The sequence below is a fragment of the Somniosus microcephalus genome, chromosome 27 (assembly GCF_052327205.1).
Source record: "Somniosus microcephalus isolate GS21.2 chromosome 27, FLI_Smic_1.0, whole genome shotgun sequence".
NCBI lineage: Eukaryota > Metazoa > Chordata > Chondrichthyes > Squaliformes > Somniosidae > Somniosus > Somniosus microcephalus.
In genome coordinates, this window is record NC_141013.1 from 20,747,536 (window position 1) to 20,763,493 (window position 15,958).

Genomic DNA, 15,958 nt, shown 5'->3' on the forward strand with positions numbered 1-15,958 from the left:
ACAGCTCCGTATAAAGCAACAAACCCTGTTGCTTAGCAACAACTGTAGAACAATGAACACAAGTTTCAAGCGTCTCTGTAGCTTAGCAACAGCTGCAGCCACACCCTTGCACAGCACAGATGGAAGGCGGCAAATAAATATGAAGTAAAACCTACTCCTGAATTTTGCCGGTTAACCGAGATTTCCGGTTATTTAGGTGCCGGTAAATCGAAAGTTTCCTGTATGTGGAAAGCACTAAAGAGTCCGAAAAGAAGAGCACTTGGGACTATGCCTCATCATTCAAACGGACTTCCATAAAAAAACTTCACTTAAACTAAAGGACAGCTTAGCTCTGGGTGCTACCTTGGCTTTGCCTCTTAGTGCCTGCTCCTCTTTCCCATCCAGTTCTTCCTGCAGGGCCTGTTTCTCCTGCTCCAGCTCGGTCACACGCTTCTGTAGCTTCAGGAACAGGGACATATCCAGAGCGCCTTTCTGTTCGGGAAATTCCTATTACAAATAGAACACTTACTGATTATTTTTTTTGCTAAAATGTAACTGGATAAACTGCCCAGCCGGCCCTCTCTGAGCACTGGGACAACGCTGATTTTCCTCTGGGTTACTGACAGTGAATGTTTAGCAATACACAGAGAGGTTTTGGTACTTCATGTCTTCAAGCTCACTTTTCACTTCAAATAAGATCAGTTAGAGAGAATCAACATAAATCCTATAAGTTGATTATCTGGATCCACTATACAATCCCCATCTAGAACTACAATCCCCAACCAGAACTATTCAAATTACAGTAATACAACTCGGCCAGTGTTTTAAGCTAAAGAGAACACCAGTGTCATGACTGGTTAATTGGCACTTCTAAATTTGTGTGACTTTGTAAGAAATAGTTTGTTGTTGAAATGGACCTGGTGACCTACAGATGATGAAAGTCACTCAGCTCATCCCAGCTCAGTCATTGAGAAAGGCCCTAGAGTTACCCCTATATTAGTAACCGAGCTTTTTTCAATGATTGCAAGTTTTTTGCCTTTCCGAGAAGCACATGGTGATCACTGTGACAAACTCCCCACCATCAGTCCTAACTTTGCCTTTCACCTGATTGACCCTGGGCCCCCTGGTTCTCTCTCTCTTAGGATAAACAGTCGATGAAGGATGGTACCAACCTCCGTTCTTCTCGTCACATCCTCGGATTCTCCAGGCTCTGAGGAAAGCAGAGAGTTGTAGGTGTATTCTGACTCGTTACTGCTGTGTGTGGAGTCTGTCCTTCTGTGACCAGGCTTTATAACACTCTGTGAATGGAGTAAGTGTAATTTCCAATAAGTTACTTCAATCTACGTAACTCCAACCAAATCTAATCAAATGTTACCCTTCAGTACAGAGCATGGACACAAAGCGTGTGTGAAATAATGTAGGAGTTATTTATCATAAAATATTGCTTGGATATTTGTACAAACCACACTTGGGTAATGTTTCCTCAGGTTCTAGAATGAAATGCAGTGATAATTGGCCCTGATTTTAACTCCAGGTGGATTCCCCGCTCAGGCCGGAGTTAAAATTACAGTCGGGTCTCAATGATGTTATCAGGCTGAAACATGCATATATAAAGAAGGGCCCTGCTGGCTCCGGGCGTGTGTCCTTGCTGCCTGCTCAGGAGAGCAGGTTAAAATTGGAGATGTTGTGATCATGGCGGCATTCGGACAGGTCGATTTTAACCACCCACCCGCCAGGTTTCTGCTGAGCGAGTAGAGTTAAAATCGCCCCCAATATGTGCAATGCAATTCGATGGATATAAAGAAATAATTGGCAGTGACCCTTCCCCACCCAAATTCAAGGAATATCACGGACTTTGCTCCCCCAAACTCTTTTTAAACATTTGTGCTTTTGCCTTCAAAGGCACAAAGCCTAACTCCCTTGATGGCTCCATTTTTTTAATGCAGTACCCAATGGCAGATTGAGCATCATGGGCAAGGAAGCTCGCAGGCTGGATCCCCAGTTAGTAGAGGGAAAAAAGGAGGGAGGGAAAGGAAGGAGAACACAACATCTTGTATTTATATACAGGAAACTCTTTCGTATCCGGCACCGACGGAACCGGAATGGTGCCGGTTGATTAAAAATTACGGACGACGGAAAATGGAGAGACACACGGAAAAATGGCGGATCGGAAGAGACTACCGGCAGCGCGGGAGAGTCAGACTCCTGTTATTGAGGTGTTCGGACTTCCGACAGCGCCAAGAAGCCGAGTAGTGGCAGTTTGGAGAACTACCCCCACTGACTAACTCGGCCACCGCGGGAGACTCGGACTCGGCAACATTTCCGGTTATTGAGGTGTTTTCAGAGTATGAATTTCGCCGGTTAATAGCAAATTCCGAATATTCAGGTGCCGTTTAAACGAGAGTTTCCTGTAGCGCCTTTAACGTAGTAAAACATCCCAAGGCGCTTCACAGGAGAGTTATAAAATAAAATTTGACACTGAGTCACATAAGAAGATATTAGGGCGGATGGTCAAAGAGGTAGGTTTTAAAGAGCGTCTTAAAGGGGGAAAGAGAAGTAGAGGGCCGGAGAGGTTTAGGGAGGGAATTCCAGAGCTTAGGGCCTAGACAGCCGAAGGCACGGCCACCAATGGTGGAGCGATTATAATCAGGGATGCTCAAGAGGCCAGAATTAGAGGAGCGCAGATATCTCGGGGGGGTTGTGGGGCTGGAGGAGATTACAAAGATAGGGAGGAGCGAGGGCCATGGAGGGATTTCAAAACAAAGATGAGAATTTTAAAATTGAGGCGTTGCTTGACTGGGAGCCAGTGTAGGTTAGCGAGCACCTGGGTGATGGGTGAACGGGACTTGGTGCGAGTTAGTACACGGTTGGCCTCAGTAGCCTTGGGTTAGGGATGGCGACAAAAATAAAAGTCAGATAGACTTCCTGATCACAATCTCGTGACCACTTGTGGAAAGTGTGCATGTGCAGACATTAGGTGAGCATAGGATCAGGTTCAACTGTGATGCCCCCCTCCTGCAGTTGCAAAGCCTAATAAGGCTCATTGACTAGTTTCACACTTGAGCAATTCGGCAGCAATTTTTTTTTTTTTTTTTAAACCAGAGAGCACATGGTGCCTGTAGAACTACGCGCCAACCAGATTCAGAGCTTTCTGGGGTAGGCAGCGAGAAATAAAAAATGACAAGGACCCTTTGGACAAATAGTACCTATAGGTCAAGAACTTGCATTTCTGTAGTGCTCCTAATGTAGGGAATGTGTCAAAGAACTTTACAGAAAGGTGAAGATCACACAGGAGAGAAGGGGAGCAGGAAAGAGTTTGGGGAGGGGAGAAAGCAGTAAAAAAAAAAACAGGGTTCAAAACAGCACGGGAGTAGGCAAGGCAGAGGACAAGGGCTTAGTGTCTGATAAAATGACCAATGGTGGAGGGGAAAGCGAGAAGAAAATTGGTGTCAGAAGAGTGGAGAGTGCGTGTTGGGACATATGGTTGCAGGAGATTGCAGAGGTAGGAATGGGGTGAGGCTACAGAGGAATTTGAATACAATGTTGATCTGTTGGGAAACAGGAAACCAGTGGAGCTTGGGATATGGGATTCTGTGCCGTAGAGGAGGTTGGTGGCAGTTTATGGAGGGTAAAGGCAGGGAGGCCAAAGAAGAGAGTGAAGCCTTGAACAGAATATTCATACTTAGCATTTCAATTTGCTGAATGGAAATATATTCAAGACACTTACGACCAAAGACATCTCCTCCTTCATGTTATCGTAGCGCTCTTCCAGTCGGCAGAACTCGTTGAGCAGAGACTGGTACCTGGACCTTTCATCATTAAGGTCAATCTCAAGCTGTTTGGTCTCTTCCTCCATCCTCTTCTCCATAGATTCTGCAATGGAATACAAGAGCATTCAATGAAACAAGAAGCTGAAAACATTTTTACATAATACACAGATATTATTGGTAAACTCAGATTACAATAGTTTACTGTTTTGCCAGCTAATGTCTGATGATCGAACTCCCACGTTATACTTTTCCAGTCACTGTTGTAATGTGGGACCCACGGCAGCCAATTTGCGCACAGCAAGTTCCCACAAACAGCAATGTGATAATGACCAGATAATCTGTTTTTTTGTTATGTTGATTGAGGGATAAATATTGGCCAGGACACTGGGGATAACTCCCCTGCTCTTCTTCGAAATAGTGCCATGGGATCTTTTACGTCCACCTGAGACACAGACGGGGCCTCGGTTTAACGTCTCATCCGAAAGACGGCACCTCTGACAGTGCAGCAGTCCCTCAGCGCTGCACTGGAGTGTCAGCTTAGCTGCATGTGCTCAAGTCCCTGGAGTGGGACTTGAACCCACAACCTTCTGACTCAGAGGAGTGTGCTACCCAGAGTCACAGCTGACACTCCATAATGATATAGAAAGTGTAATGTTCAGTAGAGCTACCGAGTGGGACAGTACTTTGATGCAGGGCGCTGAAGCTCTCAAATCACATGCCACAGACAGCACATACCGAGCTCCACATTTTGGCTGTGCTTTCACAAAATGTCACTGCCCCGTGGAGAGGGGAAAGGCTGGAGAGGGGAAAGGCTGATTGCAGAAAGAGCCACTCTGGTCTGACCTTCGCGAGCAGCCAGCTCAAGAAAACAAATGGCAAACGTCTGGGAGCAAGTCACTTCTCAGTTACACTAAAATCTGTTTTAAATAAATTCATCCTAATGTTTTTGAATGATGACTCGTTAAGGTGATTTGACGAACAAGATTATGCAGCAGGTACTAGAAAGTTATTTTTTTGTACAGGTTCAGAAAAAGATATCTGCACACTTGCTTTGTGGTTAGAGTGTGAATCTGGTCTTTAAATTGAGAGGCGAGACTAACTACCCTCACCGTGCACCGTGGCTGCAGTGTGCATGATCTACAGGATGCCCTGCACCAAGTCACCAAGATTTCTTCAGCAGCACCTCCCAAGACCTAGAAGGACAAGGGCAGCAGGTGCAAGGGAAGACCACCACCTCCAAGTCACACACCATCCTGACTTGCACATATATCGCCGTTCCTTTATTGACGTTGGGTCAAAATCTTGGGACTCAACATTGTGGCAGTACCATCACCACATGGACTGCAGTGGTTCAAGAAGGCGGCCCACTACCACTTTCTCAAGGGCAACTAGGGCAGCAGTTGAATGAGTACGGCACCAAGGAGTCCTAATAAAACCGAGGTCAGGACGAAACTCTCCAGTGAAACTGTTGTCAATGGGAATCAGGGGGAAATCTCTCTAGTGGCTGGAGTCATAGCTGACACAAAGGGAGATGGTTGTGGTTGTTGGGAGGCCAATCATCCCAGTCCCAGGACATTGCTGCAGGAGTTCCTCAGGGCTGCGTCCCAGGACCAACTACCTTCTGCTTCTTCATCAATGACCGTCTGTCTATCACAAGGTCAGAAGTAGGGCTTTTTGCTGATGATTGCAATTCTTCAGATAATGAAGCAAGGTATGCCCACCTGAAGCAAGACCTGGACAACAACCAGGCTTGGGCTGATAAGTGGCAAGTAATATTCATGGCACACAAGTGCCAGGCAATGACAAGAGAGAGCCTAACCAACTCCCCTTCATATTCAATGTCGTTAGCATTCCCAAGTCCCCCACCATCAACATCCTGGAGGTCACCACTGACCAGAAACTCAACTAAAACAGCCACATAAATACCATGGTTACGGGAGCAGGTGAGAGGCTGGGTATTCTGCAGCAAGTGGCGCACTTCCTGATTCCCCAGAGCTTCTCCACCACCGACAAGGCACAAATCAGGAGCATGTTGGAATACTCTCCACTTGCCTGGATGGGTGCAGCTGCACCAGCACTAAAGAAGCTCAACATCATCCAGGACAAAGCAGTTCACTTGATCAGCAGCCCATCCACTAACTTAAACATCAACTCCCTCCAGCACCAGTGCACCGTGGCTGCAGTGTGCACGATCTACAGGATGCCCTGCGCCAAGTCACCAAGATTTCTTCAGCAGCACCTCCCAAGACCTAGAAGGACAAGGGCAGCAGGTGCAAGGGAAGACCACCACCTCCAAGTCACACACCATCCTGACTTGCACATATATCGCCGTTCCTTTATTGACGTTGGGTCAAAATCTTGGGACTCAACATTGTGGCAGTACCATCACCACATGAACTGCAGTGGTTCAAGAAGGCAGCCCACTACCACTTTCTCAAGGGCAACTAGGGACAATAAATGCCGGTCTTGCCAGTGACACCCACATACCAAAGAATGATTTTTAAAAAGACGACAGAATAACATTGAAATCAGAAAAATTATAAACTGCTTTGCTGATCAACCCTCTATCCACTTAAAAGGATAAAAGCATTTTAGAACTTCTCGTTGCGGAGAGATGTCCATCCAACGACTGTTTATGATGATTAATACACATCCTGCTTATGCCTTCTGCACCTGGTCTGTTTGCGATCAGACGTCAGGAGGGAACCACGAGCAGACTGAGGGTGCGCTGTGGGTTAACAGCGATGAACAACGTTCCCTTTAAGTTGTGCGGCCGCGCAGCGCTCAGCCGGTGAGCCGGCTTTCAAATAGAGAAACTGTGCATGTGCGGAATTTTGAATGGCCCGCGCGGGCCAAAACAAAATCAGCGGGAACATTGGCGATGAGGTTACACAACTGAGAAGGTCGCTGCACTCACTCATACGATGCGGCTTAAGAAAAGACGCTGTTTTAAATCTCTTTTTTTTTTTAAAAAAACACGACCGCAATTTGTAAAGGACTATGTTCCTAAATTATTAGTTTACGATTTTCCTGTAACGTTCCTCTGTGGTACAAATGAACGAGTCAAGATCACGCAACAACTTCGCTCAGACTGCACCCTTTCAGCAAAGACTTTCAGCACCATGCTGAATTTCACCTGTTATCTCTTTGGCCTGCTCCTGGATTCGACGATTCAGATCTTCTTTCTCATTCTTCAGCAAAGCATTCTGCTCTTTAAGCTGGGACACCATCTGTGGGGAAGGATAAGAAAGGGCAATTTTAATTGTTTTGCCTTTCTTCACAGCTAATGCGGCAGCATGTGACAGCCTTCATATTCCCCACTCAATTTGTAATCCTAAAACTCCCCATTCTACTGGGCTGCCACGTACGGTGTATTAATCTCACTCTAGGAAGAATGGAGACCTATTCAGCAGCTCTATCAGAAACTACTATAATCATCTCTGTAGAAATTAGGTCAGGCAGTGCATCTGGAGGTGCTCGTGTTTATATCAACGAAGAAAAAGAGATTACCTTCTGACACTTAATAATAATATGATTTTTTTGTTAAAGTAGTTTATTAGAAAAGTTCCCACACAACATGCAGAGCCGAATACGTAGGAAACGCCCACCTGATCCGTTTCCGTTTTGTATTTATCTGTCCTTTCTTCAAGACGTTTCTTCTGAGTCTGAGTTTCCTCGAGTTCCTTGCGGAGTATGGCGATCTCTTCCAACAAGCTAGTAATCTTGTTAGAGGACACTTTAGCGCTTCCTTCGTTTACACGGAGCCGGTCCACCTCAGTCCGTAACTTCTCCGTCTCGTTGGTGTAAGTGGTCTCCAAACTGCTCAACTTCTCCAGCAGAGATTTCATCTCTTTAGTCTACATTGAAAGAAAGGAGGGTTGTCGTCAGCTGCCCAGTGAATAGAAATGTGAATGAAAGTGCCAACATTCATTCAATCAGCTGGAGAATGGAAACTTAGTCCTGAATGGGGCTAACCTATAAGGAATGGGGCTCTTTGACGATACCACATGGAAATATGATACCACATGGGAAAATGATAAAGGCTTAAAAAAAAACCCACTATATGTATCTCTGTCAGAGAAAGGATGGGTGACCATATAAACAATACACATATTATATTATTTACAGATACTTTACCATGGTCAGCTGTTCACTAGTGTGTAGAGATTACTCTTCTACTGACCCCCCCCCCCGAAACATGCATTAACAATCTAATGTAACTAAAGAATTGGCAAGAAACCCCCTGTTAAATACTCATTGTACTTTTTTCCCCCCACTTTCCAATTTTCATCCTTGCTCTTCTGAAAGTATTGGCTCTGTCACGAGGATATGCTCCCACCGTCTGCAATCACCGTCACGACCTTTGTTCTAGTGGTCATTATTCATACGTGAGCCTGGACAGCGAGCTATCTAAGTGGGAAGGGTATCACAGCCATCACTGATTCTGTTCTCACCCAGAATCCAAACAAGTGCACTTCCAGCAAGGGTCAGTGTTAGCAATCAGGGGCAGCAACCCTCCGGCAGCCAATTTTGGCATCCCAGCAGATGAGATGAGCTCACTCAGCATCAACTGGGACATGTGTAAGCAGGCGTGTACAGAACTGTTTCCCCCTGGGTAGCAGGCAAGTGCCAGCGCACAGTATAGGTAGAGCCATCTTTTGTTCTTAACTTGTCCCATTACCATCTCCTTTTTCCTTGCACCATCTCTTAATCTCTCCTGCCTTCCATCCTATCACAGACCTTCCCTTCTGTTCTTTCCTCCCTCCCTCCTTTCCCTGCCCCTGCACTTGCTTAAAAACCTGTTCCATCTCCAGCTTTTTCCAGTTCTGACGAAGGGTCATCGACCCGAAACGTTAACTCTGTTTCTCTCTCCACAGATGCTGCCAGACCTGCTGAGTATTTCCAGCATTTTCTGTTTTTATTTCAGATTTCCAGCATCCGCGGTATTTTGCTTTTGTATAGGTAGAGCCTCGCTCGCTGCCCTTTATAATCTACAGCTACAGAATGGCACCCTAGCATAACTGCAGCTTTACTGTGTGGATTTTACTTTGAACAAAAAAATGCAGCCGTACCGCTGATGAAACGGATTCCCTTTGTCTGCTGCAGAAAATCTTCAAAGTATTGGATGAATACTGGGGTTACCTGGTTGTTGACTTTGCACTGCAGCTGCATGATCTTGTTCTCCATGCCTATGTTGAGGGTCTTGTAGTGCTCTACAGATCTTGCTTCAATCTTCAGCTTCTTAAGTTCGCGCTTTGCCATCATGCGGCGGTAGCAACACTGCAAGTAGATGATGGCGTTTTGGGTCCTCTTGTACTTGCGTTTCGCTATCCAACCGCGCATGCGCTTCTGAAGAATGACAGCCTTTTGTTCCCGGAGGATCTGTTTGAAAAAGAAAAAGTTTTAAAGATATACACAGTTATAGCAGGAGCCTTATAATGTCTGCAAATAAGAAATGGTGCCGATAATGGATCTGGGGGGAAAAATTCAGTATCGCCCCATTTGGGGCGCCGTTATCGGCCGTGCGCAAAGTTCAGCGCCTGGCGCTAATTATCGCCTCCGACAGCAAACTTGGCTTTTATCGCCCCTAGAGGTGATTGGAGCGCTAAATCAGGCGCTTCACACCTGTCTTAAGGCGCAAAGTCCGAGGAGCGAGGCGCTACCTCAGAGCGCTGGCGAAGCAAGGAAGGACAAATCAAAATAAACCTGCAAAGTGCTGCTCAGTATCCAAAACTCCTTCACACAGCGTTGAATCTCTCCAGAAGTCTCTCTCAGAATGCGTGGTGCAAAAATGTCACCGACAAAAAAAGGCAGGAAGCGGTCGCCTTTAAATAGCGCTCCCCTAGTCCCTTTCTGACAGCATAACGCTCCCCTCAACCTGTCGTTGCTAGCGGCAGGCGGTAAGGCAGGGGGCGCCACTCAATATCCGGTCCGGGGCACTAACGGGGCGTTGCGCACTCGACCGACGTCACGATTTGCCGGCGCAGGAGATCGTGGTGGTAGTGTTTAGCGCCGCCGCAAAATGTCTAGTTAATTTCGCGAGCACCACAAACATCGCCGCGCCCGGCCTCTAGTTGCTTTGCGCCCCAATTGGCGCCCTCTTAAGGCGCGAACGGGAGGCACAAACAACTGAATTTTTCCCCCCTGGTCTTTGAAGGAACAAATAAACTTTAACTCGTATAGTGCCTGATCACATCCACAGATTGCTCTTTACAGCCACTGAATTACTTTTGAAATGTAGTCCTGTCGACAAATGTAGCAGCCAATTTGTGCCCAGCATGATCCCACAAACAGCAAATTAGATGATTGACCGGTTAGTCTCTTTTTTGGCTATCTTGATTTGAAGAGGACTGCTGGCTGGGATACTGGGAAAATTATTTTTAATTAGTGCCGTGGGATTTTTAGTTTAACGTTTCATTAAAAAGATGGCGTCTCTAATGGTGCAGCTCACTTCATCGCTGCATTGAGGCATCAGGCAGCTGTTCAGGTGCCGGATTGGGGACTGAACCCACAACCTCTAACTCAGAGGCGAGCACACTACCAACCGAGCCAAGCTGATAACTCAGTTGACTTGTTAATTCAACGCACAATTTTAGAAGGAAGCCACAAATACGGTATTTGCAACAACTTTGATGCCTGTTATGTCGCAGATCAAGTGATTTTAAGCAATTGAGATAATTGGATTCTACTCTTAACTGGAATGAATATTCAGTTCATAACATTCGGTTAGGGTTATTCCATTATTGTGTGTGTGCATACGGCAGAATCCAAACCGATTAAAAAAATTACTTTTTGTTGGACTAGTTACCGGCCAAATATTGGCTACGGGAAAGCTGTACCTTTCCTGATGTCACCCAGTACTATTCCCCAGGATTTTCTGTACACTGAGTATTCACAAAGGTTCATTTTTTTTTTGTTTTTTTTGTTTAAGGTATCTACCCTCATTGTGGTTGCTTCTTGCTATACTCTGCGGCTGTGCCAGCCAGCCTACAAAAACTCGAGGGCCGCGAGAGACTTGGTGGTGCATTGGGTTTAGACAGGGGCCTTTAGTGTCCAGGTTCACCTTCAGTCCAGGTTGCTGGGATAATGGTCTCTTCTGCAAAGACGCACTGCGACATGAGTTTGGGCACTATAGACACTCATGGACATCAGCGCTAATTGGCAATCTTACTCATAGGCCACACAGAATGGATCAAGAAGATGACTGATGTAGGAAATGAAAAACTGGAACACTGTAGTATGGGGGCTGTTCTTGAGGTTCAGGCTGAGGTACATTGCTGGGGCAGAGTGGAGAGAGATTTGCTCTGCACGGTGGCATAGTGGTTAGCACTGTTGCCTCACAGCGCCAGGGACCCGGATTCGAATCCGGCCTCGGGTGACTGTCTGTGTGGAGTTTGCACATTCTCCCCGTGTTTGCGTGGGTTTCCTCCGGGTGCTCCGGTTTCCTCCCACAGTCCAAAGATGTGCGGGTTAGGTTGATTGGCTATGATAAATTGACCCTTAGTGTTAGGGGGATCGGGTGGGATATGTGTCAGTGCAGGCTCGATGGGCCGAAATGGCCTCTATCTGCACTGTGGGGTTTCTGTGATTCTGTAACCATGTTATACTGGGATGTTTGGCATTGAGTCGGAAATGGGAAACGCGTTTCAGTCAGCAGTACCAACGTCATTTATCTTGATATTACTGTACTTGCATTTATAACAATGAACACAGAACGAGTGTGCCTCCCATATAAAAGTAATGTACATTATTTCATTGTGACAGAGCAATAATAATGGAAACGTCAACATGAAACGTTACATACGCCCACGCTTTGTTGCCTGGCATTTGCATTTGTCTTTCTGGATATCGCTCTGAACCATTCAAGCGATTGGAACGAGGGAATGAAGTGAGCTCTTAAAGCAGTTGCTTACCGCCTTGTATTGTCGCCTTCCCCGGAAGCCTCGCACAAAAGACTGGATAACAATGGCTGCTGACCGGATACGCAGGAACTTTTGCCGAGCTGTGTACATACGCTGGTATTTTTGGATGAGGATTGCCGCCCGGGTCCTGCGAAGGAACTGAGCATAGCTGGAACACAACAAGTCCACTGTTATTCAATGCCTTTGAGGAGCAAAACCTACTCTGGACATCACCTTGACAAAACAGATTGATGTTAAATGTTTCTGGTGGTGGTGGTAGTGGAGGGACAAATGATAGCCAGGACACCCAGAGAACTCCCCTGCTCCTTCTTTGAAAAGTGGCACGAGGTCTTTTTACGTCCACCCAAGAGGCAGGCAGGACCTCGTTTAATGTCTCAACTGAAAGATGGCATCTCTGACAGTGCAGCACTCCCTCAGTACTGCCCTGAAGGGTCAGCTTGAACCCACAATATTCTGACTCGGGCTGAGCCAAGGCTGACATCAACTCTAAATAATACAATCAACTTCATTGGTATTGCAATATTATTATGGATATAAAGTAGTAAACATTCAATGCCACCATGAGCAGCCAGTTGGTTTTTGCAAGTTTGAATTATTGTTGAGCAGTTATTGAGCGGGTGAAAAGGAGGAATATTTCTAGAATTAGTCTTTCACACTCATTTTATTGGCGGTTTGGAAAAAAAGGTGTGCGAAGAGATTGAGGACAATGTTCCGTGCCTCACAGACTTTCAAACCATTGGAAGCAAATCATCATAAGGTGCTCAACAGATGTTGTATAAAGGTAGAACACCAGATAATTCACACTTGTTAAGAACAGGCTTGCTCTACACTTCTAATGAGTAAAATACTACAAGCTCTGACTGGATCAATGAATGAAAATCCTGAGACTATTAATAAAAATGAATGATTCATATCTGATCAATATACATTTTATACATATTCACCCTTCTTTCCTTTAGGTCCCTTCTCCAAACAAGGAGGCTTGAAAGTGACCCTGTTCCTATGCTCTCGTACTATATGGTGCACATCTGTAACATGGATTGACTCTTTTTTTAAATTCATTCACGAGATTTGGGCATCAACAGCAAAGCCAGCATTTATTGCCCATCCCTAATTGCCCTCGAGAAGGTAGCAGTGAGCCAACTGAGTGACTTGCTCGGCCATTTCAGACGGGCAGTTAAGAGTCAACCACATTGCTGTGGGTGTGGAGTCACATATAGGCCGGACCGGGTAAGGATGGCAGATTTCCTTCCCTAAAGGACATTAGTGAACCAGATGGGTTCTTATGATAATCCTTATCTGAGGGAGGATGTTCTTGTCATGGAGGGAGTGCAGCAAAGATTCAGCAGACTGATACCTGGGATGGCAGGAATGACGTATGAGGAGAGATTGGGTCGATTGGGCTTATACTCGCTGGAGTTTAGAAGAATGAGAGGGGATCTCATTGAAACTTATAATATTCTAACAAGACTGGACAGACTAGATGCAGGAAGGATGTTCCCGATGGCCGGGGAGTCCAGAACCAGGGGTCACAGTCTAAGGATAAGGGGTAAGCCATTTAGGACAGAGATGAGGAGGAATTTCTTCACCCAGAGAGTGGTGAACCTGTGGAATTCTCTACCACAGAAGCAGTGGCGGTCAATTCATTAAATATATTCAAGAAGGAGTTGGATATATTTCTTAAGGCTAAAGGGATCAAGGGATATGGGGAGAAAGCAGGGACAGGGTACTGAATTTGGATGATCAGCCATGATCTCATTGAATGGCGGAGCAGGCTCGAGGGGCCGAATGGCCTACTCCTGCTCCTATCTTCTATGTTTCTATGCTAGTCTCATGGTCACCATTACTGATACTAGCTTTTCAATTCCAGATTTATTTAATTAACTGAATTTAAATTCCCCAGCTGCTAGGTTTGAACTCGTGTCTCCGGATCATTAGCCCAGGCCTCTAGATTGCTAGTCCAGTAGCATAACCATTATGCCACCGTTCCCAATTACTCACACTCCAACTTCTCATTGGCAGCTCAGATGAGAACATGGTTCCCACATGTGAGGCCTCACAAACTCCTGCCGTCCCTCTCCAAGGTGCAGTGCAATGTTCCAGCACACCAATGTGGGTTCACATTAAGGGGTAATTTGTTGATTTGAAAAGCATCGTACCATCTGGCTTGATAGCCCCGCACGTATCTCTGAATAGTAATCGCAGCCTTTCGCATGCGCAGGTACTTCTTGCGCTGGAGCCAGCTCCGGATGGTTTTTTGGATCCTGATGCAGGCGGCTCTGAGCTTGTCTGCCCGCAGCTTCTCCAGGTAGGCCACTTGCCCAGCACGAAAGAAAATCTTTGTTTTACCAAACTGGTACTTGTCCTGGTCCTATACCACAAGCACAAAATTAGAATAGTGCAACAGAGATGGGATTGTACTCCCCCCACCCAAAAAAGAGAGGACACTTTACCCTGGAACAAATGAATCTGGCTCTCGGTGTGACAATCTCATATCTGACCAACTGGAAATTCAGATATAAATATGACCTAAATTAATCAGCATCAAAATTCCTATAGCCTGACTGGGTGGGAGTTGACGAGATTGAACTCCTGCGGGATATCCAGACTGCTCTCGAATTAAACTGACTAATCCCACAAAGTTGTATGACTTTTCCCGATTTTGGGGGATAAACACTTTAATTCCAGGTCCGAATCAGTTCCTGGCCAAATAAAAATCGAGGACTAACTCTGTCTCCAGCCAAAATACTGAGGATACGTCAGAAACAGAAGTGTGGTTAAATTCACAAACCGCGCACCGAACCCAGCTCTTGATGAAGATATTCATACGAGATGGATTCATAAACACAGATAAAGGACTGAAAGTTGTAAATGTTCACATGATTTAATAAAAGAAACATTATTTATCTTTACAAATGCATTGCCCTATCAATTGGGCCGGATATTCCGATCCCTATGGGTGTGTACGCGCTGTGTACCCACCCGTAGGGACATCGGGAATGCCGGTTTCAGGCATGCACAGCGCATGCGCTGGAAACCGGCATTTCCGATCTGTCAAGAAAACTCTTGACTGATCCTTCGGCTGCCCTGGAGAAGGGCCTCTGCGGGTGGATAGTTCCGCTTTTTGGAGACTCTCTGCCCGCAGAAAACCCTTACAATTCTTGCCCCTGTAAAAGCAAAACTTTAATTATTTTTTTCAAAAATGTAAAGTTTTGTTTAAAATAGTTAATTTATTTGTAATTTCAAGTCATTTTAAAAATGAGATTTTTTAAAACTTATTTAAAGTTTTACTATGTTTTGGGGATGATCTCCATTCATATATTTGACAGGTCTTCCTGTCAAATGTATGAATGGAGATTCCCTTCTTTGATTGGCTCCCCATGGCCCACGTGATCCCAGGGACGCTGCGAACTACCTGCGCCCCTGGGATACGTGGGCCCTGCGCACTTGGAGTTTGGAGAGGCCCAGGAGCGGAAGCGTGTGCATCCCGGGATCCCTCAGGTAAGGGCGTAGATTTTTCCAGATCGCAGGCCTCCGCCCGCAGGAGGCCTGCGATCGGAATATCTGGGCCATTATGTTTACAGTCAGGCTGTCAGCGCGACAATCTATTTATGTGGAACAAGTCATTTTAAAGATCTGAACTAAACAGTAGGTTGAACATTTATTTCAGTGAGATGGTTTTATTGTCACTGATTTATCGATACTACTCGTTAAGGTCAGTATTTATTCACACAATCTCCTGTGGTTGTGGAATACAATTTGTACTAAACCAATTCTTCAAATTCCTTTTAATACAAATGTTACATTTCCTTTCACTGAGTACCTTCAAACCACGAGCACTGACACTTACCCATATTAAAAAGGCAGAACTTGACTACTTACAAATTAAATTAACATTTGAAAACATTAAGATTGGACAACATGCAGTGTAATTATATGGTCTGAAAGTGTTACAGGAAGTAACAGTGACACTTGCAGGAAATGCACGCTATACGAAAAGCTTTTGACAGTTTAAAGAGAGAACTTGCACAAAAATATTAAAAACATAAGAAACAGGAGCAGGAGTCGGCCAATTGGCCCCTTGAGCCTGCTCCGCCATTCAATAAGATGATGGCTGATCTGATCTTGGCCTCAACTCCACTCTCCTGCCCGTTCCCCATAACCCTCGACAGCCCTGTCTATCTCCGCCTTGAATATATTCAATGACTCAGACTCCACAGCTCTCTGGGATAGAGAATTCCAAAGATTCACGACCCTCAGAGAAGAAATTCCTCATCTCCATTTTAA

General features: G+C 45.5%; 1 protein-coding gene across 4 annotated transcripts in view; it reads right to left on the reverse strand.

Annotated features, from left to right (window-relative positions):
* Nucleotides 1-15,958, reverse strand: part of myo5aa (myosin VAa) — a 239,045-nt gene that overhangs the window by 44,931 nt on the left and 178,156 nt on the right. For all 4 annotated transcript variants that reach the window (XM_085968661.1, XM_085968658.1, XM_085968660.1 and 1 more), the window contains 8 exons: nt 13,831-14,042; nt 11,663-11,819; nt 8,892-9,131; nt 7,358-7,606; nt 6,886-6,979; nt 3,707-3,852; nt 1,152-1,277; nt 343-486 (listed from right to left, as the gene is read on the reverse strand). In XM_085968661.1, coding sequence (XP_085824787.1) covers nt 343-486; nt 1,152-1,277; nt 3,707-3,852; nt 6,886-6,979; nt 7,358-7,606; nt 8,892-9,131; nt 11,663-11,819; nt 13,831-14,042 — 1,368 coding nt within the window. The remainder of the gene's footprint in view (nt 1-342; nt 487-1,151; nt 1,278-3,706; nt 3,853-6,885; nt 6,980-7,357; nt 7,607-8,891; nt 9,132-11,662; nt 11,820-13,830; nt 14,043-15,958) is intronic.